Genomic DNA, 26,438 nt, shown 5'->3' with positions numbered 1-26,438 from the left:
CCTACTTGTGTCCCTCTAACAAATCAATTAACTTGCTTCGGCTGCTTCATAAATCTTCATCATCAGCTGTTCCTGCTGTATCCATGTCAGTCACAATTAGTGCAACTTTAAATACTTGTCTCTCTCTCTCTCATTTTAGTTGGCAAACATTGATTTTCCATTTGTGACTTGCAAGTAAAATTCCTGGAATTGCTTTATTTAAAAATTTGTTTATTGTTGCATATTTTTGAAATGTATTTCGTTTTCTCATTGCATGGCATAAATATTTGTTTAGGCCAGCCCCAAACGTCAGCCTCAATTAAAACCTTAATAAACGTCAACATCATTTTTGTTTTATAAATAATTTATGCAAAAAATACAGCAGCAAACTTAATTATATAGGCCAGCGTTTATTTTCCATATACATATATAATATTTGTTTTTTTTTTGTTTAAACATTAAATTTAACATATTTTTTGCTTTACAATTTTATAAAATGTTTTTTTTTTTATTTTTGTTTGTTGAGTTGTTCAAGCTAAGCTCATAGAAAGTGGAAATTGGAAAAAGGCGCTGAGATTTAATTTCTGTGCTCCCGTTATAGTTATTGTAGAAATGCTATAGGAAAGATAAGGCAGCAAGGTAGTATTAAATGAGTTTTCAAGATTTACTTATTGGGAGGAGTTAAGGCAGCAAGTTAAGAGTAGAGTTACGCTATTTTTTTTCTCTGATTTATCCTTTTGTATTCAGCAAGTGCTTTGTCACATTAAAGCATTTTATAAACATTTATACTAGTTTTATATATATTTGTCATTGTATAACTATAAATAACTACCATAAATATTTAAATTCACATACTTATGTCAAAGTATGATAACTATATGCCATGTAATATATTTAAACTCAGTACAAAGTTTTTTGTTGAATTAATTAATTTTCAAATGTTTTCCAAATAAATTGCGGTTATAAAAAAACGCGGAAGGGCTGTGGTTTTTGATTAAGACATATGCATAGAAGACTTTCGGGTACGTTTGACTTACAACATAGTAATAAAAAAAGCGGCAACCCTTCCAACTCAGCAGCATTTAACAAATAGTACTAATATATTATTTATTTTTGACTAACAAAGCGGCTGCCAATAGTTTAGCTAAGTTTTTAAATTCGTTATTCAAATGAAACGTTTAGTGTTTTTTTTTTGTATTGTAGCTCGAAAGTTTAGTTAGTTAGGCACTTAAAATACAATACAATTGTTTAAATTTAAAAGAACTTGGCCTAGGCTACCAAATGCAAGAATGCAGGCGAGCTCTGTGGCTCTTAAGACTAAATTTAACTATAATTACATATGAGTTTATATAAAAATAATGTTTATTTAGCTAATTGCTATATTTACTGCAATTGAAACGCGCTCTGTGGCAAGCTTAAGCCTTCAAGTGTTCCAAGGGCGTGCGCAAAGGGGGGGCTAAAGATGTTTGAGAATTTTTATAGTTGCTAAAGCGCTTAAAAGCTTGAAATGTTGCCAGCCCACCTAAGCATGTGTTGACTACGCCTTTGTGTGGTCATGGGCGTGCGCAAAGGGGAGCTCGTTTACATAATTAAAGTTGTTTAAGAATTTCATAGTTGCTAAAGCGTTTAAATTTTTACTAAAAGCCTGAAATACCCCCTTGACAAAGTGTTGACTACGCCCTTGTGTGTGTGTGGAAATTTGCTTTGTCATTTGAAAAGTTTATCACAAATACTTGTTTACAATTTCCGAGTATATGAGGGGGGCGTGGACTATTCAGCGCCCCAGTCAAAGTCAAAGTCCGCCTGCCTGAGACCAAATTGGCTCCTGAACCCCGACAAGTGTTTGCCCAGACTGCGACCCGTCGATGCGGAGGCGGACGCGGACGCGGACGAGTCAAGTGCTGGCTCGTAGCTCGTGTCCGTGCCCGTGCTCGTGGTCTGATATGTGAGGGCAAAGTCTGGCGTCGGGGCCAGGAGCAAACCTCACGTGCGCACAAACTTGTAGACAATGAGGAATACCATAAAGGAGATGGCCACCAGCACAACGGCGGTGACCACCTTGGCGCAGGTGTTCAGGCCGGACTCGTGCGGATTTAGCGGCCTGGAGCTGGTGTGCGTGGCCGAGCGGCGACGCTTGGTGGCCAAGCCGCGCGCCAGCGCTGGAAACGCCAGCGATTGGGTAAAGGTTAACTTATGTATCGACTCGCTCAACGAGTAGGGGCCAACGGAGCCGCGCGCCGCCGCTCGCAGCAGCACGTACTCCAGATCAAGTGCATCGAAGAGCGAGTAGCGTGCCGTCATTGTCGAGGAGCGCCGGCGGCCATCATGCTGATGACCACGCGAATCGCGATCGGACTGTGGCTGCAGCCAAGGATCGGAGACGCCTGCTGTTGCGCCCAGCCGCGCGACGCGAGCGCGGAGAGCACCGCCGCCGCCGCTGCTGGCGGTGGCACTGCCAGCGGCTGCTACGCTACCGCCCAGGCTGACCGCCGCCACGGATGTCAGCGACGATGTCGTCGACGACGAGGCCGAGCACAGGCGCATATTAGTCGCCAGCCCATTGTCATGGAACTCCGTTGCATCCTCAATGGAAGTCTGATCGGGCGAGGTCTGCGCCCGCTCCAGCGCCGCCGCGTGCTTCATGCGCAGCGCAAAGAGCCGCGCATGATCCGGATGCAGTAGCGCACTGGACTTGCGTCTATAATTGTTGGACACCACACAGATGCTATTGTTGCGCATATGCCGCCGCCCCAGCGACAGATTCGGTGATCCCTGCGTGGGCGTGCTGGTGGGCGAGACATGACACGAGCCGCCGCCGGTTTGGCCCATGGGCAGCACATGCACGCCAGGTGGCGCTATGAACGCATTCGGCGAGGGCGATGCCTGCACGGAATCGATGCCGGAGTCGCCGGCGTGCAGCGTATCACAGTAGAGCGAACTGCGTCTGTCCGTGCTCAGTGTCAAGTGATTGTTGCTGCCTCGTATTTCGAGTCCCTCCGCTTGGCTGCTGTTGTTGTTGTTGGGTGCATTGACACTGATGCTGGTCTCCACAATGGCGGGGAAGATGAAGGATTGGCCATCGGCTTCGCCGCGCGGCGAGTCCTGCAAATAGCAAAACGCTTGAGAGAGGCGACAGGCAATTTGGTTGAGGGAGTTACTTAAGCAATATTCGGGGTGCTCTTTAAGGCTGTGGGGACTTCGTTTTTTATTTATAGTGTGTTGGGTTTTTGCGCGTTGGTGAAAAGTTGTTGGTGAACAATCGTTGGTGAGCAATTGTTGGTGTTTTTTTTTTTTTTTTATTATTTACAGTGGCTTGGGGTTGTGTTTGGTGTACTAAAGAATTTATTGTTGAATACAGCAACAAATAAATTTTCAAAAATATTGTGCATAATCTTAAAAAAATGTTAGACCCAGAAAAAAATGTTAGTCAATCAAAAAAACCTTCGGTTATATGGTTGGGTTTTTTTTTCATTACAACTATACAATTTACAAATAGGGAAAAAAAGTTTTCTTTGTTTGGGAAGAATGAGCTCGAGAGCTGCTTAATTTGAATATTTATGTTAATCAAGGCATGCAAAAAAGTCTAGAAGTAGTTATTAAAAAAATGTCTAGCAGTCTAGAGCGAGTAAGAGTATAATAGTAAGAGAGAGAGAGAGAGAGAGAGAAATAGACTTGATGTGAGAACCATACCCGCTGGCCCTCGGGGCCGCTGTTACGACGCAATTGAACGAAGCCCTCCTGGCGCAAAAGCGGCTACCAAAACCAACCAGGAAATCAGGAAATTTCAGCAAACCAGCAATCAAAACCAAACCGAAAACACGCAACGCACACACAGAAACATTTTTTTTGTATTAAATTATTGTTTTTGTTGTATTCAAGAAGCGGTTGGTTTCGGTGTTAGGAGAGAGAGAGGGGGGCGTATAAAAGTTTCGGGTGTATTGTGGGAGAGAGAAGAGTTTGAAAACAAATTAACACAAAACGTACAACATAACCTCAAAACAACCAAAAAAAAAGAGAAACAAACTTTGTGGCAACAACAGAAAAACAAATACGATTTGGTTTGATTAAAGAGCAGTAACTGTTGCTGCCTTGAATTGCACACACACACACACACACGCAAACAAAAAAGAGAGACAGATGCACATACGCATGTGTGTGTGTGTGTGTGTGTTTGTCTGTGTGCTGCTGTTGTGCCTACCTGGCTGGGCCACACTTGCAACAATGGCAGCGAGCAGGATGGTTTGTTGCTAGTCGACGGCCCACCTCCAGCCCCATTGACATTCGTGGATGAGTTGGTGCCGGAGCCCTGGGAGAGGCTTGTGTAGTGCAGATGATTGAATCGCTGACCATCGCTGGCCGCGGGCTTTGTACGCGTCGGACTCTCATAGCCCGTTGAATCGTCCGATGATGTTGTCTTTGGCGAGCGCCAGAATCGCTTCAGACGCAGCTCGCGTCTTTTTTCTTGTTTCTGCAAAGTGAGAGAGAGAGACAGAGAGAGAGAGAGAGCAATGGATTAAATCATAGGGAATACATTGTATATAAATGTTGCCATATTTTAACTGAAACATGCAATGTTAAGTCAAGCGTTTTAATCTGATAAAATAAACATAAGCCTAATATGAATTTAATTGTGTAATTGTGTTACAATCAAACTCACACAATAAGCGCTAATGGCTTTATATTCTTTATCAAAACTCTTAATTATGACTTCAGCTTGATATTGTTTTTCATATGAAAGGCAGTGCAATCAAAAATATGTAGGCTTGAGTATTTGATGTTATTAAATGCCAGCAAATGTAAAAATAATAACAGCAGAGAAGAGAAAGAGAGAAATGAAAAGAACATGTGCTAAAGAAATTGTGTGCGGTAGCTAAGCAAAGGGCAGCAGCAGCAGCGCTAGCAGCAGCAGAAGAGAGCAGAGCCGAAGAGATCTTAACTCAAATGCAAGCTAAGTCACTTACACTCTCAAAGAAGCAGCAGCGATCGAGCAGAGGCGAAGAGAGCTTAAAATGAATGCTCGCCGTTGCGCTCGCTCAGCAACGAAGCTGCAAGCGTGCCGAGCCTAAAGCGCACGAAGCTGAAGCTGCCAAAGTGAGCTGATAGCCGAACGAATTAATTAGTCAAGCAGCAGTTGCTCAACAGCAGTTGAAGCGATCGCAAGTGCAAGCGGAGCATCGCACGCGCTGTTATTAAAGAGTATAAAATGTGCGCTCTCTCTCTCGCTTTGCTGTTCGTATACAGTTATGTGTGTGCGAGTTTTTTTTTAACTGCACTTTTGTTGAAATTGTGTGGCCAGAGCTTCACAAATGCAATTTTGTGACAATAAATATTTGCATTAGCTTGGCATCCACCTGTCTGCAGTTTACCAATTGGGATTTGGCCCATACACAAGCATTATTATTACATTTTTCTGCTGTCGCTATTTGCTGTGCCCGCATGACTTTCGATGTGCACAACGAATTACATTTGTATGTGTGTGTGTGTGTGTGTGTTATTTGCGTTGAGCTGAGCTTTTATGCCAAATTGTATTTTAAAATGCGCTAAAAGTTGCAATTGCACAATTTAATCCTGTAGGCCACACAGCAAATGGCATTAAAATTAATGAAACTGAATGAACTCGTATTTTTGCTTCGAACAAAAGCGAATGAAAACGAAAAAATAAAAGGAAATGCAAAGCTTGCTTAATGCATAGACAATGGGACTACGTGCCTTGTGGCTGACATGTTGCATTTTGGCTTTAATCCCAGGTGATTGCAATACAGTTGGGCGCTGCAGCATTTGTCAAGTGTAATTTGTTCGCAGAAAGTTTACTTAAAAATATTGGCATTTCACGCAGCGCATAGCGCATGTGTGTGTGTGTGTGTGTGTGTGTGAGTGTATATAATAAATAAATATTTGCATTTCATACCTGCATATTTTTGTAGTATCAAATCCGTTTTATATGTTTGGTATTTCATCCCCAGTCCGTTGTTGGCGCAAGATGAAAATCGATGGAAAGCTGCAGAGGCATAAATTCTGCAAGAGAGAGAGAAAAAAAAAAACAATGAATGGAAAGAAATTGCGCTGAGTGCAAAAAGCAATGAAAAGCAAAATTTTTGTTGTCAGCAGTTGCTTCACAGAGGAATGCAATCATACACACACACACACACACACACACACACACACACACAAAGCAAGAAAATGGTGAACACATTTCAATTACATGCCGCACACACATACAAACAAACAAACATGTCGCATGGTTTATTCGATTTGAGCTGCTACCAAAATGCATAAACAGCAAAAGCGCTTGTCGCCTTGACAGACTCAGGCATTAACAGTTAGAGCGGCAGAGTGAAAGAGACACGCATACAAGGAAGGACAATGGCGACGACGCCATTAGTGTTTGACAAGGACATTTGAGTCATGGTAGATGCAAGCGCACGAAGCAAAGAGTCCCCAACCCAAACCAACACCCACTACAGCCAACTAGACAGTCTGGTCAAGTTGAAGGCCGCCTGCTCTAGCATAAATCAGCAAATAGCCAAAGCTGCTGCTGCTGCTGCTGCTTCTTCTACTCATGTGTGCCTGGTTAGCCTTTGGGCCAGGCTAATTAGTTTCTGCATTGTGCTGCTCAAGTGCAGGAAATTCAAAAATGTCTATTTACATTTATTTACATATTTACATAAACTGATTTATTCGCTGCAATTCTCATTATCAACGCTCGATTGACTGCATCGAATATTGAAGCTTGCGTAGGATATAAAATAGCCTAGTTAGTTGTCAATTTGCATATGCTGCGTATACTTGATGAGGTTGCGGACTGTACTTGATCTTCGACGTTGCCCTTTTTGCTGCTCCTTACTTCGCAGAGTCTGTTCCACATGCACAAGACTATGCCACGCTGATAGTTGAGCTGGCTCAATTAATACCCAATTCACTTCCACAGCGTGCTGCGCACAAATATTGAAACTCCTGACTGCCTACGGTCTACTCCAGCTGTGGTCATGGACGCAGCTCTGTCCGCATTTCACTTGCTTCAACCAGAAACTAGTAGATGGCACAAATAGCCGCATTGTAAAAAATATATATATCTTATAGTGTTTAAATATTTACAAATTCTGTACTTGTTTGTTTAAAGAAAATTACACAACTGAATTAATTATAGCCCAGTTGTTAGCCAAGTAAAAATACATTTGACATTTGACGCAGTCACCTGCTCTAGCCAAAAAATAGTCGCAGCTGCTGCTTAAAACATTCTATAAACATTTAGCGTTATTTTAATGCATTCATTATTTTCCCAACTGAATATTTACTACAGACAGCAGCATTATTTTGATATTGAGTTAATTGCTTTTTTAAAATGCAATTAGAATTTATTTTATTGCAAACTGAATTGTTTCTTTAATTTTTAATTAAATGCACTTCAAGCTAAATAATTTGCTCAATTGTTGTAAGCAAGTTGGCCATGAATTTGTTGCAAATTAACGTCTATAGCGTTAGCCTTACATTAGCTCAGTTTATTTTTACCTATGCTAGAGCTAAGTTCATATTTTCAGCTGTGATATTTTAATTTAATGCAATTTTAATCATTTATTGCACATGGATTTGTAGTTAATTCAAAAAAGGTGAGTGCCAATAAAATTTAGCATTTTATTATAGTTGCTAAATATATATTTATAAACATATATAAATATAAACATATATTTTCAGCTGTGATATTTTAACTGATTAATTCGCTCCAATTGTCATAATTTATTCTCGATTGAGATTGAGAACTTCTGAATCTATAAAGCGCTGGTTAGTTGGCAAGTTGGGTGTGCTGCGTTCTGGTTATGCTGTGGGCGTGGCTGGATTGAGGATGCAGCTGCCTCTTCTCTGCTGTGTTTGGCTATCGAAGAGTCCAGCACACATGCGCAAGACTTCGCTACGCTAATAGTTGAGCTGGTAGATGTTTAAACGTGCGGCCCCTGTCAGCTCCAATGCATTTCCAGGACGAACTTCCCGGAAAGAAGCTGCGCACTGTTGTGGCGCTGATCGCACCTTAGTTGGTTCAACAAGATTCTTAGCAGATTCATAACTTAAGCAAACAGCTCAATTGTAAATATGTAAATAGTTCGCATCATATGTAAATAATTTTTTTTGTATATTTTTGTATATAAAGTTACACAACTCGACTAAATTTAAACGCAGTTATTTATTTGCCAAGTAAATTATATATAATTTTATTATATATTTAATATACTGCTTGACCTCGCTCTGCATTTCCTAGTAGCTCAATTCAGCTGTCTAGTCCGCCAACAAAGCAAAACAAAAACCATAACAAATCAAAGCTGTTGCCACAAACAGACGCCCCACACACACAACACCTGTGGTGGTGTTGGCCGCCGCATCAACTGCTATTTGACTCGACTGGCAACGGGCCAAAGGTGGCGGCGTCGTCTGCTTGTTGCATTCCATGTCAATTGAAGGACAACACGTGGTGCCCAACAAAAACTTAAACCGCTGTCCAAGCTAAAGCCCCAAGCATTGACTACACTGTGCAAAATAAATATTCATTGTTGAAATTTGTTAATAAATTAAATTATTATTAGCTTTGAGCAGTTACTACACTGTTTGTAGAATTTATTATTTTTCAGCTTTTTCTTTTTGTTATTATTTCGCGCATTAAATTGTTTTTAAATTCGAATAAATTGACTTGGCTGCTTTTCAATATGAAATCATGTCAGTAATATAATTTTTGCAGCAAATTATTACATATTTTAATTAATTTAAAATACTTTAAATACTTTTAAATATATTTTTATTCATTTTTCAAATTTAGTATTTGAAGTCATTAAGTTGGAGTTACTTATCAATACTTTTTCGCTACTGCGAGCTACTGCACTTTTTTTTTGCCTGTGTAATAGTAGTAGTAGTAGTAGTAGAATAGTAGTAGTAAATGTAGTCCTCGTGGTCGAACTTGTAGTGGCCTTGTCAATTGTTGTCAACGAGCTTTAGCTCTAGCCATGGTCAAGGACTATTGCTGGCAATATATATCCATGGCTTGGCCATAAATCGTTGTTGCTATCATTTCAATTAGACTGACGTTTTTTGGCTTTTTCTGTATTTTCTTTTTTTTTTTGTTTGTGTTTTCTAACCCCATGTCATGGTTTATCTTTTGTGACGCGTCCTTCAGGCGTGTCATGGCATAAACTAAATGGCGACAAACTTTTGCCTTATGCTCTCTCTCTAGCAATTAGACGAATGACACCCACACCAGACCGCCCAACCGCCCACCCACAACTGTTAACTCGCTCTGTGCGCGTGACGAAAATTTTTAAATTGAAATAAAGTTCTTTTGCTTCGAGCTTGAGTCTTGTTGTCCTTGTTCTTAGTGCTGAGCTGAGCAAAAACATATTGCCAAGCAGACGCGGTCGTTATCGTGTTTGCTTAACGTGTTTTTCTTTTGCCGTTTGTTACCAATTTCTTGTGCTTGTGTTTTTGTTTCGCCGTGTTTTCAAATTATAAGCAAATTGTGTTGCCCCCGAGGCTCGTTCGGCAATGTTGCCAGTTGCCCGCTGCCGTTGCCGTTGCCGTTCGCTAATGCCAAAGGTCAGGGCCAACAGATATCACGTGTATGTTTGTGTTTGTGTTTGCGTTTGCAAGGACATGGCCACATTGCTAACGTGTTTTTACTATTACTACACGCTCTGCACTGAAATATTGACAACTTGGCGCTTTGTCTGCTGCGCGCGTTGGACTATCCCAAATTATATTTAATAAGCAGCAATTATGAATAATTAAATTAAAGGCAAGGACACACATTACCTTTGCCATTAACCCCATGCCCGTCTGCAAAGTTGTCTGCCTAATGACAACAGCACACACATATGATGAGATTTAAGCACATTCGCTCTTGTTTTTGTTTCTAGGAAACACCCAAAGCAGTGCCAAACCAGACAAAAGGCAATTGAAATTTTATTACACGCCATTTAGTCAAATTGCCACACAACACATTTATATGTGTCTGTGTGTGTATGTGCATTATTTATGCAGTTTTTATTGCCATTTTTTACTACGCGTTAGCTTTAAAAAAACCGCATACAAAGTATTTTCTTTTTGTTAAAGCAAAATGACAGTGAAGCGTTGAATTTGTATTTTTTATAAAGTGCTGCATGCTTTAGTGGGCAATGCGTTCGGTCTACGGTATATGAAAAGCGTTGCCTACATTAGTGCGCAAGCAAATGTTATGAGTTCAACTTTTGGTCTTTGGCATTTAGTTGTCAACTTAAGTTGTGTTATGGCTAATCGATGATGCGTACATTGACCTCAACGTACATTTAAGCAGCTTTAATAGTTTTAGCTGCAGCTTAGCTGAGCTTAGCTATTAGTTGAGCTATCTGTGCTGCAAATTTAAATATATATTTAATAACTGCTTTGCGCACTGATTACCAGCATCGTCAGTTGCTATTGCCCATTGGCTTCTTTCGCGTTTTTTCCAGCATGAAGCGCGCGCCAATGAAAATATTTTTTTTCCGCACAATTGAGCAGCAATTCAACTGGCAGGCAACTGGCTGAAGCGCTTCCTTCGCTTCTTTTTTTTTTTATAGCACGCGCATTTGCCTTGCTTTTCAATTTTCTTTGTTTCCCTGCCAGTGGCGTTTGCTGCTTGACGGCTGCTTTATGCAAAAGCAATTAACTTAACTTGTTGTTGGGGCTACCTCACTTTCTTTCATGGCATTTCACGTTCCTCTATTTTTTTCGCGCTGCGCAGTTTGCTGCTTATGCAACAGCTTCCGCTCATAAGTAAGTATAAACTCAATTTTGAGGGCTATATATTTGCATGGCAAACGGCAGTTGGGCCGACACAAGGGTCAGCAGTGTGACCTGCTTTGTGGCTTTTGTTAGTTCTGCTGCTCACTTTACTGCTGTGCTTGCGTATTAACATTTAAACACATTTTATAGCCGAAACGTGACATTTGTTGCCATTGACATTGGCATTGGCATTGGCGAAACGTGTCGAATTTGCCAGACAAAAGCTGCAAACATAAAATACTCGATTTAGCCCCAAAGCCTTTTCCCTGCTTCTTCACACAAGTTTGTGCTGCTGTTGTTGTTGTTGTTGTTTTTAAGGCTTAGCCGTAAGTGTAAATTTAAAATAATATTGTTTGCTTCCGGATCGCCAGGAAAGCGAATTGCATGACTGATTTTATTTTATATTTGATAGCGCGATAAACTGAGTAATTGTTTATTTTATTCACAGCTAGTAGTTGCCTAGTGAACATTAAAAATATTTCTAATATTATTTGTAAATTTTAACTTACTATCATAGTTTATTCTTTTGCAGCAATGGAGGTTAGCATATTGATAGTTTCGATATTTTGCAAACATCGATGACATTGCTGCCCATCCAAGCACAAAGGCTGAGATCATGTGACTTTATTTTATTCACAGCTAGTAATTGTTTAGCAAACATTTATTATAATAATTCTGAATATTCTGTTATTCTAATTGTTTATATTTTGCTAGCAATGGAAGTCAGCACATTGATAGTTCCTATATCGATAACATTGTTAATGTTTCTCACCATTCAAACAACAAGGCGATCAGCTGAGCTATCGATTATTTTATTCCCAGCTATTAATCATCAATTTATATTGATAATATATCTTATATCATATAATATTTTTGAATTCACTCTAATTCTAATTGTTTAATTATTTGCAGCAATGAAAGTCAACACATTGATCGATGTTTAGACCGATGTTTCTTGCCCTACAAACAACAAAGCTGGATATATAAAGATATCTCATGTGAGCTATTGATTATTTTATTCCTATCAATTGCATCCGCTCGGCATTTGCCTCATTAACTAAAACAATTTGCTAAACTCAAACTTTTTGTTGAACTACACTTAGTTGTTGTTACTACAATTAGCGCAACAACTTTATTTTCAAAAATTTGCCTGCTGTTGCATTCAAATTCGTTTCCTGTGGCATAAGCACGTGCAACGAAACTTTTGCTGTTGTTGTGGTCGCTATTGTCTAGGCTATTGTTGGGCTTGCGGCTTATGTTGGCAACCGGAAACGCCAAACACTTTCCGGTCACGCAGCTTGACGACTCTTGGCGCAACCTTAACCCACAGTCTGGCACGCTGCTCCAGCCTCAGTTTGTGCGCCAGTTGTTGCTGCTGCTCTTGTTGTTGTTGCTGTTGTGGGCCTCAAGTCTCGAGCACTCACTTAAACTCAAGTGTTGTTGTGCGCCCAGCCATTTTGTGGCCACAACAATGCGCCCAAAATGGGGTCTTGCCAACTCAATTACTATGCGTGGCACGCGGCCAAGTTAAGAGCAGCAGAAACTTAAAAATTTATGCGACTTTTATTTTCTTTTTGGCTTGATGAATTGTTTTCTAATTGTTACGAGTCAATGGCCTGCGTTAACAAATTGTTATCGATAGTCAATGTGCTTAAATTTAATGCGCAGCGCATTTATTTAAACAGCCGCTTCCGTGTGGAAATTCAATAAAAGCCAAAAGTTAGCCAAAAGTCAAACTTTAGCAAATAGTCAACAGTTGGGCGAGAGCTGTGCCACAACTATGTAAGTGTGTGTGTGTGTATCGATTACTCACAAACTTTCGCCTAAGCCGAATTCAAGCAGCTCAGCTCACAACTCACAATTTTTGGCGTCGTCAATGTCGTTAGAGCTCGTTTTATGCCCGTGTCTGTATATTTGCGCACTCGCTAGTGATTTCAGTTGATGTCATTTTGGCACGCTAATATGGCGTGCTAACCAGGTCATAATCTAAGCTAAAAAAACAAACGCGCCATTTGTCAATTCAATGCGCGAGACTTGCACTTGCATTGCATTCAATTCAATTAAGCGCGTTTACTTTGAAACACTTTTAGCTTTTTAATTAAATTGCATATTTTGTGCAGCTTTGGCAAATTTAATTTGCGCATAGCAACTCAATAATTGGCCATGTTCGTCACACGTCAGAGTTGCAAGCAGCAAAAATTCTGTTGGCCCTAACCAAAACCACAATGAAAATGTAAAAAGTAAAAAGTAACAAGTGGACAGGTTAAAGTTGGGCGCCACCAACATTTAATACACTTTTGACTAGGGTATTCGCAGCAAACACCACGATGCAACTCACAACACTACACACAAAATAGCTAACGCGTCACAGCTCGGTTTCGCTGTCTGTAGCTTCAGCAGCGACGCCGCCGCTGCGTCGGCAGCGACGTTTGTATGGCGCGTCAGCACGTGCACCCCGCTGGCTATATTGAATGTGAATAATTCCTAAGTTATTTATCCGATCGTATTGAAACTTGCACAATCGGTTGAAAACATGACTAGCAATTTTGTGATTTCTAATTTCAGATTGTTAAAGATTTTTTTACTGCTTTATATATCTTTTTTTTCGATTTTGCAGGGAGACGGGGGGGGAAATTAAAAAAAAAAACATAACCGAGCGTTGGTTTGGGATATAGGTAGCACTAATATACCAATTTGGTTGCTCTAGATCTTATAGTGCTTGAGAACTTCAGACGGCAGACGGAATGGCTAGTATCGGACTCAGGCTCGTCGAGTCGATCAAGAATATATATTACTTTAATGGGTCTGCACCCTCCTTCTCCCTTTACATAACATTTGAAGCAACTTCATAATTCCCTTTTTTCATTTTTTACAAAAATGTCAAAGTGTATAAAAAGTAGGCGCCAGCAGATTTTGCTATAAATATATAATGCACTGCATACGCGGCGTATGAGTTTTAAATTGATGACAAGCTTACAAATATGCGACTTATGAAATTGAATTTGAAGCTTAAGCTGTTGCTTTTAAATTTATTTTTCTTGCTGTGCTGCACTTAATCTTAATAATAAATTTGTTTTGATAATAAAATGTTTATCACTTGTTGTTAACTGTTTGCGCTTTAACTACTACAGCAAATTAATTGTATCAACAGCAATGACAAAGCGAGACAAGCGAAAATTTGTGTGCTTAATTTGCTTAAGCAGGCAATTAATATGCGCAGCAACGCAGTAAACATTGCCGCATGGGGCATGCCGCTACACTCGTTTGACACTCGCCGCGTAATTAATTTCATTTGCACTTTTTCACATATATGTATATTATATTTTATTTATTATGGATTGCTTACACGTCCAGCAAAGTAAACATTCGTGTTATCTTTAATATAAAATATAAATGGATGGTTCACATTTATTGTGGGCAGCGCTGTGCGGGCAACGAGTTTGATTTCTACAAAAAAAAAAAGGCAACAGTTAGTGCTGCTTATTGTTGTTTGCTATTGTTGCTTACCGTTTGCACTGTAGTGTGAGCCCACGAATTCATTTATGACTATGCCAGTGGTTTGCCATATGCTGCTCAGTTGCAAATTTGAAGCGGCCGTCATCGTTTGCAAATTGGCAGATTCGAAAATATGCTTGAGCCCCAAGCGCTTGCCCACGCCCATCAAATCGATTTTGTACTCAAATTTGAATCTTGGCATAAACAGCTGCACCACAGTTCGTTCGCTATTGTTGAGCAAGTGCTGCGGATCTGTGTCTGACTGAGCCAATTGCCTGGTCAGTTTGGCGAGGCCATCGGCTTCATGCGGCAGCAGCACAAGCATTGAAAAGTTTAAACCCGAAAAGGGCAATGCAAATATTGTTGCATCCAATTCATGATGCCGCACCAGCTCCAGCTCCAGCTGATTGTGCATCATGTGCACCATGATGTTGCCATCGGGTCGAACAAAGTCCGCCTGCCTTGTTTCCGTTTTGTCAAACCTTTGCGCCCAATCGGCTTGAAAGTAGCCCACAGCTACTAGTATGAGCTTATTAAATGGATCGATCTCGTCTATGGCTTTGTGCAATCTCAGACTCGTCTGCTGCGACACCCACACATTGATTTTCTTTAGCGCCTTCTGCTGCTCAAAGTCAATAAACTCAACAGTGCTGCCGAATAATTTCTGTACTTCTTGCTGATACGAATGAAATATATTCATACCCTTTGCTGCATACAACTTGTTGGACATTTTTATGCGAATATTATGGGTGCCTACAACTGTTTTGCCACGCTGCCTCACATACTCCTCGAGCAGCCGCTCCTTGCCATGGCCCTTCAGCTGCAGCACGTGCTTCAGCTCCTTGGCCGTGCTGCCTTCGGCGCCGGCATACAACTGCATCAAGGCCTCTTGGAATAGGAACGGCGACACCACCACATTGTCGTCTCCATTCCGACGCAGCACCTCGGTTAAGAAACTAGCACACACTTGATTCAGTCCATATATTAGCAACGTACAAGCCACGTTAACTGCCAGCTGCATTTTGTTATTACTTAAGTTCAACTACTGTGCTGAAGTTCGCTTTTTTTATAAATTTGTTTGGCATTCGCTACGCTTTGCTTCATTTGCTGCGGCCTCAATATATTAATCAATTTACCAGCTTTACATTTATTGCAAAAGTTTGCATATACCACCAACTTATTTTAAATGTAAACTTTAATCGTAAAATTCTTGTTACTTGCAGCATTTAAATTCAATGCCGCACAACGAAATTTGAGTGCTCAAAGTTTTAAAGCGCCGCAGCTTCTAAATTTCAATCAACAATTAAAGTGAAATATTTGCAATTAATAATTACAAATAATACAATAATAATTGTTTACTATGAAAAATAATTTACAAACAACTTTAAAAGTGGCTACTTCAATTTTTAATTAGAATAATTTGCTTGTTTTTCATATAATCAAATTAAACTGCGCTCTTTGTGTTTATAATTTGTAATTATTTAAGCTATTTTAATTCATTAATTTTAATAGAATATAATAATCAAATTAATCTTCGGTGTTTCTGCTTACAATTGTAATTATTTTGAATAATTGTAATATATTATTTAATATATTAGTCTTGAACTATTTTTTGATATCATTTTGCAATTGAGCGAGCCCCGAAAGCAACTTAAACCTTTGAAATATAAATAATTGAGTGACTTAGACCTCAGCTTTAGATTAAGCACAAGCTTTTAAATATAAATATTTATTCTAGTGCTCATTAGTGCTGCCAAACTAATGCTAAGCTCCACTTTAAACACTTGTTGATGTCTTTAACTGTTTTTTTTAGTAGTTATTTGTTACCATTGTAATCTAGTTCGAAGCGCCTTCAATAATGTATAGCCATAAATTGAGTTGTGTAATAGCAGCTGTGAGTGTGTGGATTGCATCTATAATAAACTCAACTGCTTGAGCTAACTCAGCTCAGCTCAGCTCAGCTAGTGAGGCTTGCAACGTAATTTTAAATCAGAGCTTAGTCGCTAACGTTGCTGGCATAAAACGTTTTGTGGAGCGCTCATTGCATTTTAATGGGTTTTTCCAAAGCGCTGAGCAGCAGCTACAAACACACACACACACACACACACACACAGACATATGTATGTGTGTAAGCGCTTGCCACTTTATTCCCCAGCGTCATCGTCTGTTTATCTTTGTCGCCATAACCGCTGCTCACCTTGAAGCAGCCGCTAGTAGCTAAAGTGGCAGCTACTGCTGCTCTCTCTATGTATGTATGTGTGTGTTTATGTGTGTGTGTGTGTGGCATGTCAGTGAGCACTTACACTAATTTCCAGTTATTTGCATGCGAAATTAGCCAAAGCAGTAACCAGCAAACGGGCCCTACATATAAACAAGCGCTCAAAGGGGCGGCATGCGGGGGGGCGTGGCATATCCTTACACAGCGTCGTCTGCTAGCGTCTGGGCAATTAAAAGAGCGAGAGCTTTTGCAAATTATGTTAATTTTAGTTTTTGAGCGTCGACGTTTGCACTTTGACCGCAATTGCCGAACGATACTCACATCGTTTATCAGCCTGACCTCTTGACCTATTGCTATCTCACTCTCTAACGCACACGCATGTGTGTGTGTGTGTGTGTGTGTGTGCTGCCTACACGAAAAACTAAGCCGCTGCGTATCAAATGCAAAATAAAACGACGCAATGTGGGCGTTCACACATTGCTCATACGCCCAGTCAGCCGCACAGCCAAACAAAAATCGCCCACACACACATACATATGCGGCGACGGCATCAATAATTTATGCGCACACAGACATTTGATCAATTATTTTCTTTGACGTTTGGCTTTTGAGTGCGTGCGCTAATAAACTGGCAAACAACTTAATCATGGCCAAGAGCGCGCGCACACAAATTGGCTACGCAGACGTCTTTTAGGCGCAAAAACAAATCATAGAAGGCGCTGAAATTGCAGAGCTTAGGTGTTGGAATTTAAGCCTTTGCCTGCAAATCGTGCAAACAGCTCGAAGCGGTTTTAGCCTTTAGTTGATTGGCAGCTAAGCGAAAGGTCAGCATAGTTATCAATTTCTTATGGGTTAACTCTCCATAGCATAGAGTACTAAGAACTTGTTGAAATTTTATTATTAGATTTAGATTAACAACTAAAAGTTCTTAGCCCTTCGAACAAAATGTAAGCTGAACGATTGCAGCAATTTAACTGCTCAGCTTGCGTTTCACTTCAATATAATTCAGCATACGTGTTATATAATTGCTGCTAACCTTATCGATTGATTAGTTTGGCGCGTTCAACTAAATCACGCACAATTGTTCAATCGAATTGTTCGAATTGAAGTGTAATCATGTATAAATATTTAATTTCGCCTTTCGTTTGCGCTCTAAAAACGCCGCTCAATTGCAACTCAATTTGTGCACGAGCTACAGCAAATAAAGTAAGGTAAACATACACAGTTATGTGTGTGTGTGTGTGTGTGTGTGTGTGTAAAGGCAATCAGTGCGTTTGCCGATACCAACTGAAAAACAATTTAATTAAAAATTTATGAGCGTGTCGCTGTCACTGTCTTGGCAAACAAAGCAACAAACTGTTGCTGCACCCACATACAAACACAAATACAAACACAAGCGCACACACACACACACACACTTGTCTACCGGAAATGGCCTGCTGGCCATTGTTGTTGCTTTGGCTTTGTTTGAAGCGTCGCCGACGCTGCATTTATTGTTATGTTGGCTTTGGCTCATTTGTTTTTGAGTTTTGCTCGGCTTTTGTTTGCTAATTACTTTACGCTCACTAACCAATCAAAGTGAGAGCGAGCGAGAGCGAGTGTGAGTCTGCGCTTAATTAGTAAAGTTTTTCTTCTTTTTTTTTTTGGAAAGACTCGAGTCAGCCGCAAAAAGTTTTTGCAACATAATTGAAATGTTTATTTGCCATTTGTTTGTTGTAAACAAGTTGCGCCCCGACTTTTATTTCAATTAGTTTTGCAATTTGTAATTTCTTTCTGGCTTGTTGCTTACTTGTTTAATGAGCGAACTTGCCATTACTTCCGCCACATTTGCCAGCAGCTCTGTAAGCTGTAGGCTAATTATAAATCCACTCAATTACCCACCACCCACCAGCGGCACTTTAGCCTTTTGTTTTTTGCAGTTGCTGCGTAATTTATGGCCCAGGGTTTTTATCTATGGAGCAACGCTTCAAGTGTTGGCTATTTATAATCGCAGCAAGCTTCTTAGTCTGCCCTTCACAATTGACGTTGCGTGTGTGTGTGTGTGTGTGTGTGTGTGTGTGTGAAAGCAGCGCGTGTGTGACATTGAGCAAAACGCAAAGCCGCTTGGCCAACTCAGCAAAATCAGCGCCGCCGTTACGCTCAAATAATCCAATACAAAATATGGCGTGTGTACAAAGTTTGGGCGCAACTTTAATATGGAAATTGTTTCGGAGAAATTCATATAATATATGTAATTGCTTGAGGCGCTAGAAATGATTTAGGGCGGCAATAGAAGCAAAGCATAAAGTAAAGAAAACAGTTTGCGCTACGAAGTATGCTACATATATTTTAGCTTAATAAGTTGGTAAAGTAAGTTAAGTTAAGTTAAGTAAGCATTGCTAAGCTGAACAGTTGACGCTTATACAGAGCATTGTTGAAATTTAAATATACAACAATCAGCAATAAGTTCAACAACAAGCGCTTGATTTGTTTCCAAAAGATTATAAAACAATTAGCAGGCAACTGAACTGATAAAATTCTATAATAATCAGTTAAAACTTATACAAAGCATTGAAATATACTTACACCAATCAACAATAAGTTCAACAATATATACAGCACTTGCTTTGTTTCAAAACATTCTAAAACAATAAACTGGAACTCATATTAGCTAGCATTGGTGATTGTTGAAATCACTTTTATATTTACACCAATCAACAAAAATTCAACAACAAGCGCTTGGCATGTTTCAAAACATTCGAAAACAATGAACTGCAATCGTATGTTTTAATCAAATGCTATATTAGCTAGCGTTGGTGATTGTTGAACAAAGTCAACAATAGCTGCCTAACTAAACTAATACGAGTTACATGTAGAATAAAATGCAAAGTAATTGGGTTGCGTGCTCTAAAGTTTGCTTATATAGAGAGCTTGCCTGTACTTGCTTTGACAATTGTTGTTGTTGTTTAGCAGCGTTATTTTCAACAACAAATAAATCATTTGATTTTAAATGGCAGCCAAAAAAGGAAAGAAATGAAATCCTTTTCATTGTGCGTGTGGCACTCAGTTCCGCTTTATACATTTCTTACAAATTCAATACGCTGAAAATCCGCTTGGCAGCAGGTTGTGGTAAGCTGCGTTCGCCCGCAGCTGTGCTCGAGTGCCCACACACACACACATACACACACCAACATACAATATGTTATTCAATTCTTTTGGTTGCTTTTACGAGCGCAGCTGCCCCAACATTTTTTATATATTGCACGCGCATTTTTTCTTTTTTGGGGTTTTGTTTGTCAAAGCACACTCGAGTCCTTTATGTGCGGCATACTTTTGGTTTCTCGTTGTCTGGCGCCAATTGAGTACGTAGTCCTTATATTTGCATATGCTGCGAGGCTGTGGGCGTGCTGCTGTTTAAAAGCTTTTGACAATTGTTGAATATTTTTGGCATATCTTATTGGCTTTGCTTTGCTTTCGTTTTGTATTTTCCCAATGACGCCTTCAGTCAACAACAACAACAATACAAAAATACATGATTGTTAATTTGTTGTTTGTTTATTTGCTTGCTTGTGTGTGTGGGTTTAATGCTTATTTCTCATTAACAACAGTCGAGCTGCGCTTTTTGTTGGCCTCATTTTAATGACCCAGAGTACGTCTCATGCCTTTTTGTTGTTGTCGTGGTGTTCAGTTTGCTGTTGCCTTTGTTGATTTTTTTCACAAATTAGTCGCACGAACATTCTGCTGTTGTGGCACTAAATGGCAGGAACAAGGCGACCACGACATAGTCCTGCCAGTCGACTCGAGTCGAGGCTCGGCGCGATGGCGGCAAATTGTTTGCAACATGCAAAGCGAAGGCCGCAAATAGGCCAAAAGCGTGCCACCAAACCCCAAAAAACGAAATAAAATAACACACAGCGCACACACACACACACACACAGACACAGTCACATGGACATGGACACAGTTCCCAGCTCCCAGAGCTCCGGGCTAAGCAAACATGCAGGTAGCTCAGGTAGGCAGGCAGACAGTTGCTTATCTGGCACTCACATTGCTGTCCTCACAAAAGCACAAAGCAACATGCCACAGTCACACACAGACACACACACACAGGCACATACACTCGCTGTTTTATTTTGTTGTTGCATACTTTCATGCGCAGTACACACAAGACACGAAATGAATATGGATTTGCTTTTAATTACCAACTCGCAGTCCCCCAAAGGCATTTGAGCTCTTTATGCAACAACAACAACAACAACAACAACAACAACAACAGCAACAACATTTAACAAAAATTCTTCGTTTCGTTGCTATTTATGACTTGCGGCTTGGCTGCAGTTATTTTTAACGCTGCATGCCACGCGCTGCTTATGCTGCCAGCTGCCTGCTTTTGTTTTCATTATTGTTAATTACCGCAATAGATTATGGCTATTCGGAAATTAAAATATTGCTTGTAGTTGTCCGCAAAAGCGTAAACTGCAAATTTATGTCTGCTAATTCATATTTCTGTCTGTTTTAATAATGCTACGAAACTAGTTGCAAATTCAAAAGCCTGCGACAAACATTAAGTAAACAATAAATTCAAATTATAAGCATAGTATTTGGTTGAGCAGTAGCTAAAGTAAATAAATAGCATTTAGCAACTGGAAAATCAGCTAAAAAGCATTAAGGAGAAACTAATAATAATAATGATATGCTTATTGTTGCAGTTTAACTTTATGCTTGCCATAACAAATTGCGCTGCTTAATCGTCTTTAATAAAATGCATTTTGGACTCAATGGGAAAAGGCTCAAGGCTATTTCTATTTGCATGTGCTTTAAAATATTTATTTATAGCCCTAAATAAAATCTTTGCATTGCACTATGGCTCAAGTGAGCTCAAGACCGCATGCTTAGATGGGCTTGCTTAGAGGCTGGGGTTTTTTCCTTTGCACCTAGTGTAGTGTAGTGTGGAGAGCACGTGTGCGTGTAGAGACACGTAGTGGAAAAAACCCAAGCCCCATCGTACGATGCGCTGAGCGCTCTCTAAGCAGCGATTTTGTTCAGTCGCAGCAGCGCAGTCGATCGAGCGCACAGGAACGAATGAGGATGGCCGCGCTCTCTAAACAACGATTTCGTTCAGTCGCAGCAGCGCTTAAGAATGAAAGAGGCGAGCTGCGCTCTCTAAGCAACGATTTCGTTCAGTCGCAGCAGCGCTTAAGAATGAAAGAGGCGAGCTGCGCTCTCTAAGCAACGATTTCGTTCAGTCGCAGCAGCGCTTAAGAATGAAAGAGGCGAGCTGCGCTCTCTAAGCAACGATTTCGTTCAGCCGCAGCAGCGCTGCTCTCGCTTGCTAGCAGTCGCTGTTGCTTAAGCTCTCTGCGTAACTTGCGCTCTCAGCTTCTATTCTTGGACTGAGATCAGTGTGTGGGAGGCTGGGAGCTAAGTTAACGCGCTAGGTCAGTTCCGTTCGGAGTGTTAACGAGTAAGCAAGTGCAGTGCAGTGAGTTGCCGGTGGCTGGACAGAATATTAATAATATGCGTATATATATTAACTAACAATTAAAGTTAGTCAATAACAGTTGCGTAGACTGTATATCTTACATTGTTACATAGATTTCATATAATATTTTAAAAGTAAGTATAAATGCAGGTCAATTTAATTACTAATTAATATATTTAAATATTACTAACAATCAAACTGTTAAGCTAGTCAGAGCAACAGTTTAATTAACATCAGTGTATATAATTCAATTAAATTAATTTGCTACGAGAATTAGCTGTGGTATAATCTAAGTGTTAAAATTGTGGGGGGGTGTATTATAATTCAACGCACAACTATGGATTGGCTTGGATGTTACATTCATCAACAGCGGATAAACTGGTGAGTAAACTTATTATTCTTCTTATATTTACATTCTAAAAATCGTTTTAGCCTAATTATTAAGCTTAAGTTTACAACTGCTGGCTAATTTTACTTTAGCTAGCAAATTCGAAATTTCGCAGAAAGCTTTGTTTTAACTTGGAGCGTAAATTAATAACTAATTAGCATATTAGCATATTAATTTCAATTCATTTGTTTTAAGCAGCTCTTGCATATCAAATAGCATTTAATTGACTGACTGACTAACGGTAAATGTTGCTTAATGTAGTGCTACGTAAACTAAAAGCATTTCCTTAGCACCACTGTCATGTCACGTTTGCATATCAGTCACTCCCCCCCCCCAGCCACCTCTATAGTTTATGTTACAATTGCTGGAAGTTATACGCAATGCGTGCCAACGATATTAAGGATATTGCTTGTCATTGCTGTCGAATCAGGTCAGCAAGGCAGACCAGAGCGTCAACATGGGTAGGGCCACACACACACACACACACACAAAAGCACAAAAGAATGTGCGTTGAAATCTGTTTGCAGCTAAAAAAGCAACGAACATGGACGTAGATAAGAGTCTGACAGCTCTGGAGGCGAAATCTTTTGGCTTAGCTTGCATATTTTATAAAGTACACGTGCTTACAGTTTGACAGTTGCTTTGGCTAACTCGATAATATTGATTGGTTTATGTGTCACGTGCTTTGCGGTGGGATATGGGGTGGGTGGTGGGGCATGCAATTGTTGCAATTGTTACACTTACCCATTTAACATGCCACAAGTCTTAATCCTGCTGCCAGCGCTGCATGGCGCGTTACACTCACTCGTCTGTGTGTGTGTGTGTGTGCTGCTTATAACTGTTATTTTTATAGCCTTTTGTTGTTGCTGTTTTTTTACACTTTATTTGCTGCTGCAACGCACTTTGGGGATGCTGATAAATGGCTCGTTTGTTTTGAATTTTATATGCGCTGCTTGATGTGATTTTTCTTGCATTAAATGAATATTTAATATTTCAATTTCATTACGTGACAGCCAGAGCTGAATGAATGCGAATGAGTCTCTCGCTTGGCCATTTAATTGTCAGGCAACCCCACACAGCAGCCCACCCAATCATGAACTGTAACTAAGCTGCAAACCCTTTCATAGCATCAACAGCCCACAACCGCCCGCTCGCCCGCCCGCTTCACTGTGAGTCTCGAGTGCGTCATTAGGCGTTTGTTAATGGCATTTTAGTGTCGCCAGCAGCAGCAGCAGCAGCAGCAGCAGCTCATGCCTCACATGCCTCAGTGTATGCAACGCGCGTGTAAACTCATTTAATATGCTTTATGACGTCATATGCTTGCCCTTCTATTGTGCGCGCTCTCTCTCTTTTACTCTCTCTCTCTCTCTCTAGTGAGCCATGCGACAATTGTGTTTTTTTATTTGGGCACGCCTCTTTTGTTTACCTTTGCCTTTATTGTTGGCCATTTGAAATGCAGATAGCCTCGCTGCTTAGCCCTGAGCTACAAGATGCACTTTACTGTTGCCCAGCGTTTGTTTAAATTGTTGCCAGCGCAGCTGCCATTTAAAAATAATTTACTTTTAATTCGAGCTTTGCTTGACAGCGCTTTTAATTTAATAGTTTGCAACGCAAACATTTAATTACTATTTGCTTGCAATTACAGCTAATTAAATATAATGAAAACAAAAACTATTTAGTTTAGCATTACAATTCAAATTGCTTTTAATTGCTACACTCAGTTGAAGTTGCTTCCATTAAATTTCATGCATTGAATTCCTAAAATTATTGCTACTCAGCTTAAGTTGAATATAGAAATTTCATTGCAATTGTGAATTCTCAAAATTATTGTGCCTGCAAAATTTTAGCAGAATTTTTATTTGTTCACTCAGCTTATTCCTCAAATAAGTGTAACTGCAATTGTGACAAATTGTTTATAAAAACAGCTGCAGCTGCACTTGTTGCAAAATTTCTGCTTATGAAATGTTTGCAGCATTTTTGCTTACAAAATAAATTATTAAAGTGTTTTACTCAGTTGTTTGTGGAAATTGTAAATTTGTTCGGATTTATGAATTCCTCAACTAATTTTTTCAGCAATGTTTTGTCTGCAATTTCTCAAATATTTGCTGCTTCAATTGCTGCGCAAAAATAGTTTATAAAATGTTAGCAGCATTGTTTTGTTAACATATTAAAATTGTCTATAATAATTTGTAGCCATTTTAAGTTTTGGCAACAATTTTTGTAGCATACTTTTTGGAGCAACTATTTGAGACTTTGCAAAAGTTTTGCATTTGCGTTTTGAGCATGAACTAAGCATGTTTAAGTGGCAGTTGAAAGCTTAGCATGCCTTAAGCTGACAACACTACTTGTAGTTTTTTAGTTCATAATTAAATTACACGATCATTTGGGTAAAAGTTGTTGCCAAATTATTGCCACGACCACAGGTCAGTGCTGCTGACCTTGTGCTGTTTTTTTGGGTGAGCCAAGCCCTAATATGAGTGCTAGACGCAGTCACGATATGAACATGAACACCCAAGCCAGAAGAGTCGTTGATTACTTAGCGCAGCTGGCAACTGTCATTGGTTAGCACTATAGGCAGCGCTGTCTGTATGTCTGTCTGTTCGTCTGTCTATGTGGCTGGCAAACGTGTCTCAGCTGGCAGCTGATTATGTTTAGATTAGACTGCCTACACCTAGGCCAAGTCACGTTTTAAGTTAACATTGCTGCGTGACTTAAGCCAACTAGCCAACCTGGAAAGTCTTCGCACGCTTCAGCTTTGCTTTCGGCTTGAACGCGCTTTAAATACCGTTATAATATGCACACAGCTGCGCAGCTTGAGCTTCACTTTTAGTTCACAACTTCACTGAAAGCAACTGCATTTTTTTTTGGTTTTTCTTCGCTTGACGTGCCGCACTTCTCACTACTGAATTATAACTGAAACTCAAAACGGAAACGGAAACGCTGCGTTGCGTTGCGTTGCGTCGTCGCAACGTTTTGTGGACTTCTAACGTCCGCTGGCATGCAGGCTAAGCAACAAACTGTTGTCGCTTGGCCCAAACACGAGCAAGGACTCCTCGTGCAAAGCTTCGCGCTAGGCTTTTGAGCAAAGCTTTTGCTTTTGCTGTTGTCTTTGCTGTTGTCTTTGCTTTGCTTTTGCAGCAGCAGCGCAGCACGTGAGCTGTGCCCCGTTGTCTGTGGCTTTTTTCAACAAGTGGCGCAAGCTTTCGCTGCGCCATTAATTAGCGCCTCAGCTGCTAATTGAATTCTCAGGGCTCCCCTTTAAAACCAAAACAACAACAACAGCAACAGCAGCCGCAGCAACTGTTTGAAAGCTCAACCTGTTGACCAAGCTGCTGCTGCTGCTGCTGCCTCTGACTGCTGCATTGCATGTCCTTACAGCTTGCTTTCATTTTTTTGCTTTTTTGTGCTCAAGGACTTTGCCTTGCTCTTGAAAACTGCCTGAAATATTTATGCACACACATAAGGTCGCTCAAGCAATTTGTTCGCTCAGCTGACACTAAAAATGTTGCAATGTGTTTGCTACTTATGTTTGTTTGTGTTTGTGTTTCTGTGTTTTTTAATACTTTGCCAAGGACACTGCAAACTTTTGCAACAAACTCTATAATTGAAATATAATTGGTATATAATTGAATGCGGTTTATTTGTGACGTCAGCTCTGCGGCGCGTGATAAATTGACGTAGCGCTTACCAAAAGGTCAGACAGACAGACAGACAGCTAAGCCTCAAATTTGTGCACAACATTTTTTAAATTATAACCGCAACTTTCGTTGGTTAAAGCTTGTGCGCCATCTGGCGTTTGCTTGTTCAACTAAAAGAGCTTTTATATGTAAGCGGATCTGTTTGCAAACAAATCGCATCTTAGTTAATTGTATAAATCATATAATTAATTTAATTTAATTAGTTTCGAAAATCAAAAGTTTAATTTACAGCTATTTTGCATCAGTTATATTTTCTGTATATTTATTTTTTAATATATTTTGGCATACTAAACACGATAAGTAATTTTGCTTACAGTTTTAGCTTTTTCTGTTTTTTTCCTAGGCACAAAATAAAACTCTCCTTTTGACTTTTAAAATAGAATTTTTTGAATATTTTTTCTCACCATATTTTTGTATGCATAA

General features: G+C 39.9%; 2 protein-coding genes across 2 annotated transcripts; both read right to left on the bottom strand.

Moving 5' to 3' along the window:
* Window positions 1-907: 907 nt before the first annotated feature.
* On the bottom strand, window positions 908-23,153 carry LOC108601000. The gene is made up of 4 exons (XM_033293606.1): window positions 23,062-23,153; window positions 5,888-5,994; window positions 4,178-4,447; window positions 908-3,081 (listed from the first exon to the last, which is right to left on the bottom strand). The coding sequence occupies exons 2-4, from the start codon at window positions 5,891-5,893 to the stop codon at window positions 1,963-1,965; spliced, it is 1,395 nt and encodes a 464-aa protein (XP_033149497.1). The 5' UTR covers window positions 5,894-5,994; window positions 23,062-23,153; the 3' UTR covers window positions 908-1,962.
* Window positions 14,087-15,271, bottom strand: LOC117134772 (serpin B3-like). The gene is made up of 2 exons (XM_033293442.1): window positions 14,263-15,271; window positions 14,087-14,202 (listed from the first exon to the last, which is right to left on the bottom strand). The coding sequence occupies exons 1-2, from the start codon at window positions 15,269-15,271 to the stop codon at window positions 14,087-14,089; spliced, it is 1,125 nt and encodes a 374-aa protein (XP_033149333.1).
* Window positions 23,154-26,438: the final 3,285 nt, after the last annotated feature.

Source organism: Drosophila busckii, chromosome 3L (genome assembly GCF_011750605.1).
Source record: "Drosophila busckii strain San Diego stock center, stock number 13000-0081.31 chromosome 3L, ASM1175060v1, whole genome shotgun sequence".
Lineage (NCBI taxonomy): Eukaryota > Metazoa > Arthropoda > Insecta > Diptera > Drosophilidae > Drosophila > Drosophila busckii.
The sequence above is the reverse complement of the archived record's forward strand: the minus strand, read 5'-3'. Positions and strand labels throughout refer to the sequence as shown.

Excerpts from the sequence above, each read along its gene's own strand:
- LOC108601000 (XM_033293606.1), bottom strand. Across the intron at positions 3,082-4,177 it reads TGCAAGTGTGGCCCAGCCAG|GACTCGCCGCGCGGCGAAGC; the intron begins GTAGGCACAACA and ends TGCTATTTGCAG.
- LOC117134772 (XM_033293442.1), bottom strand. The coding sequence starts at position 15,271 with ATGCAGCTGGCAGTTAACGTGGCTTGTACGTTGCTAATATATGGACTG. Across the intron at positions 14,203-14,262 it reads CTCACACTACAGTGCAAACG|AAATCAAACTCGTTGCCCGC; the intron begins GTAAGCAACAAT and ends TTTTTTTTGTAG.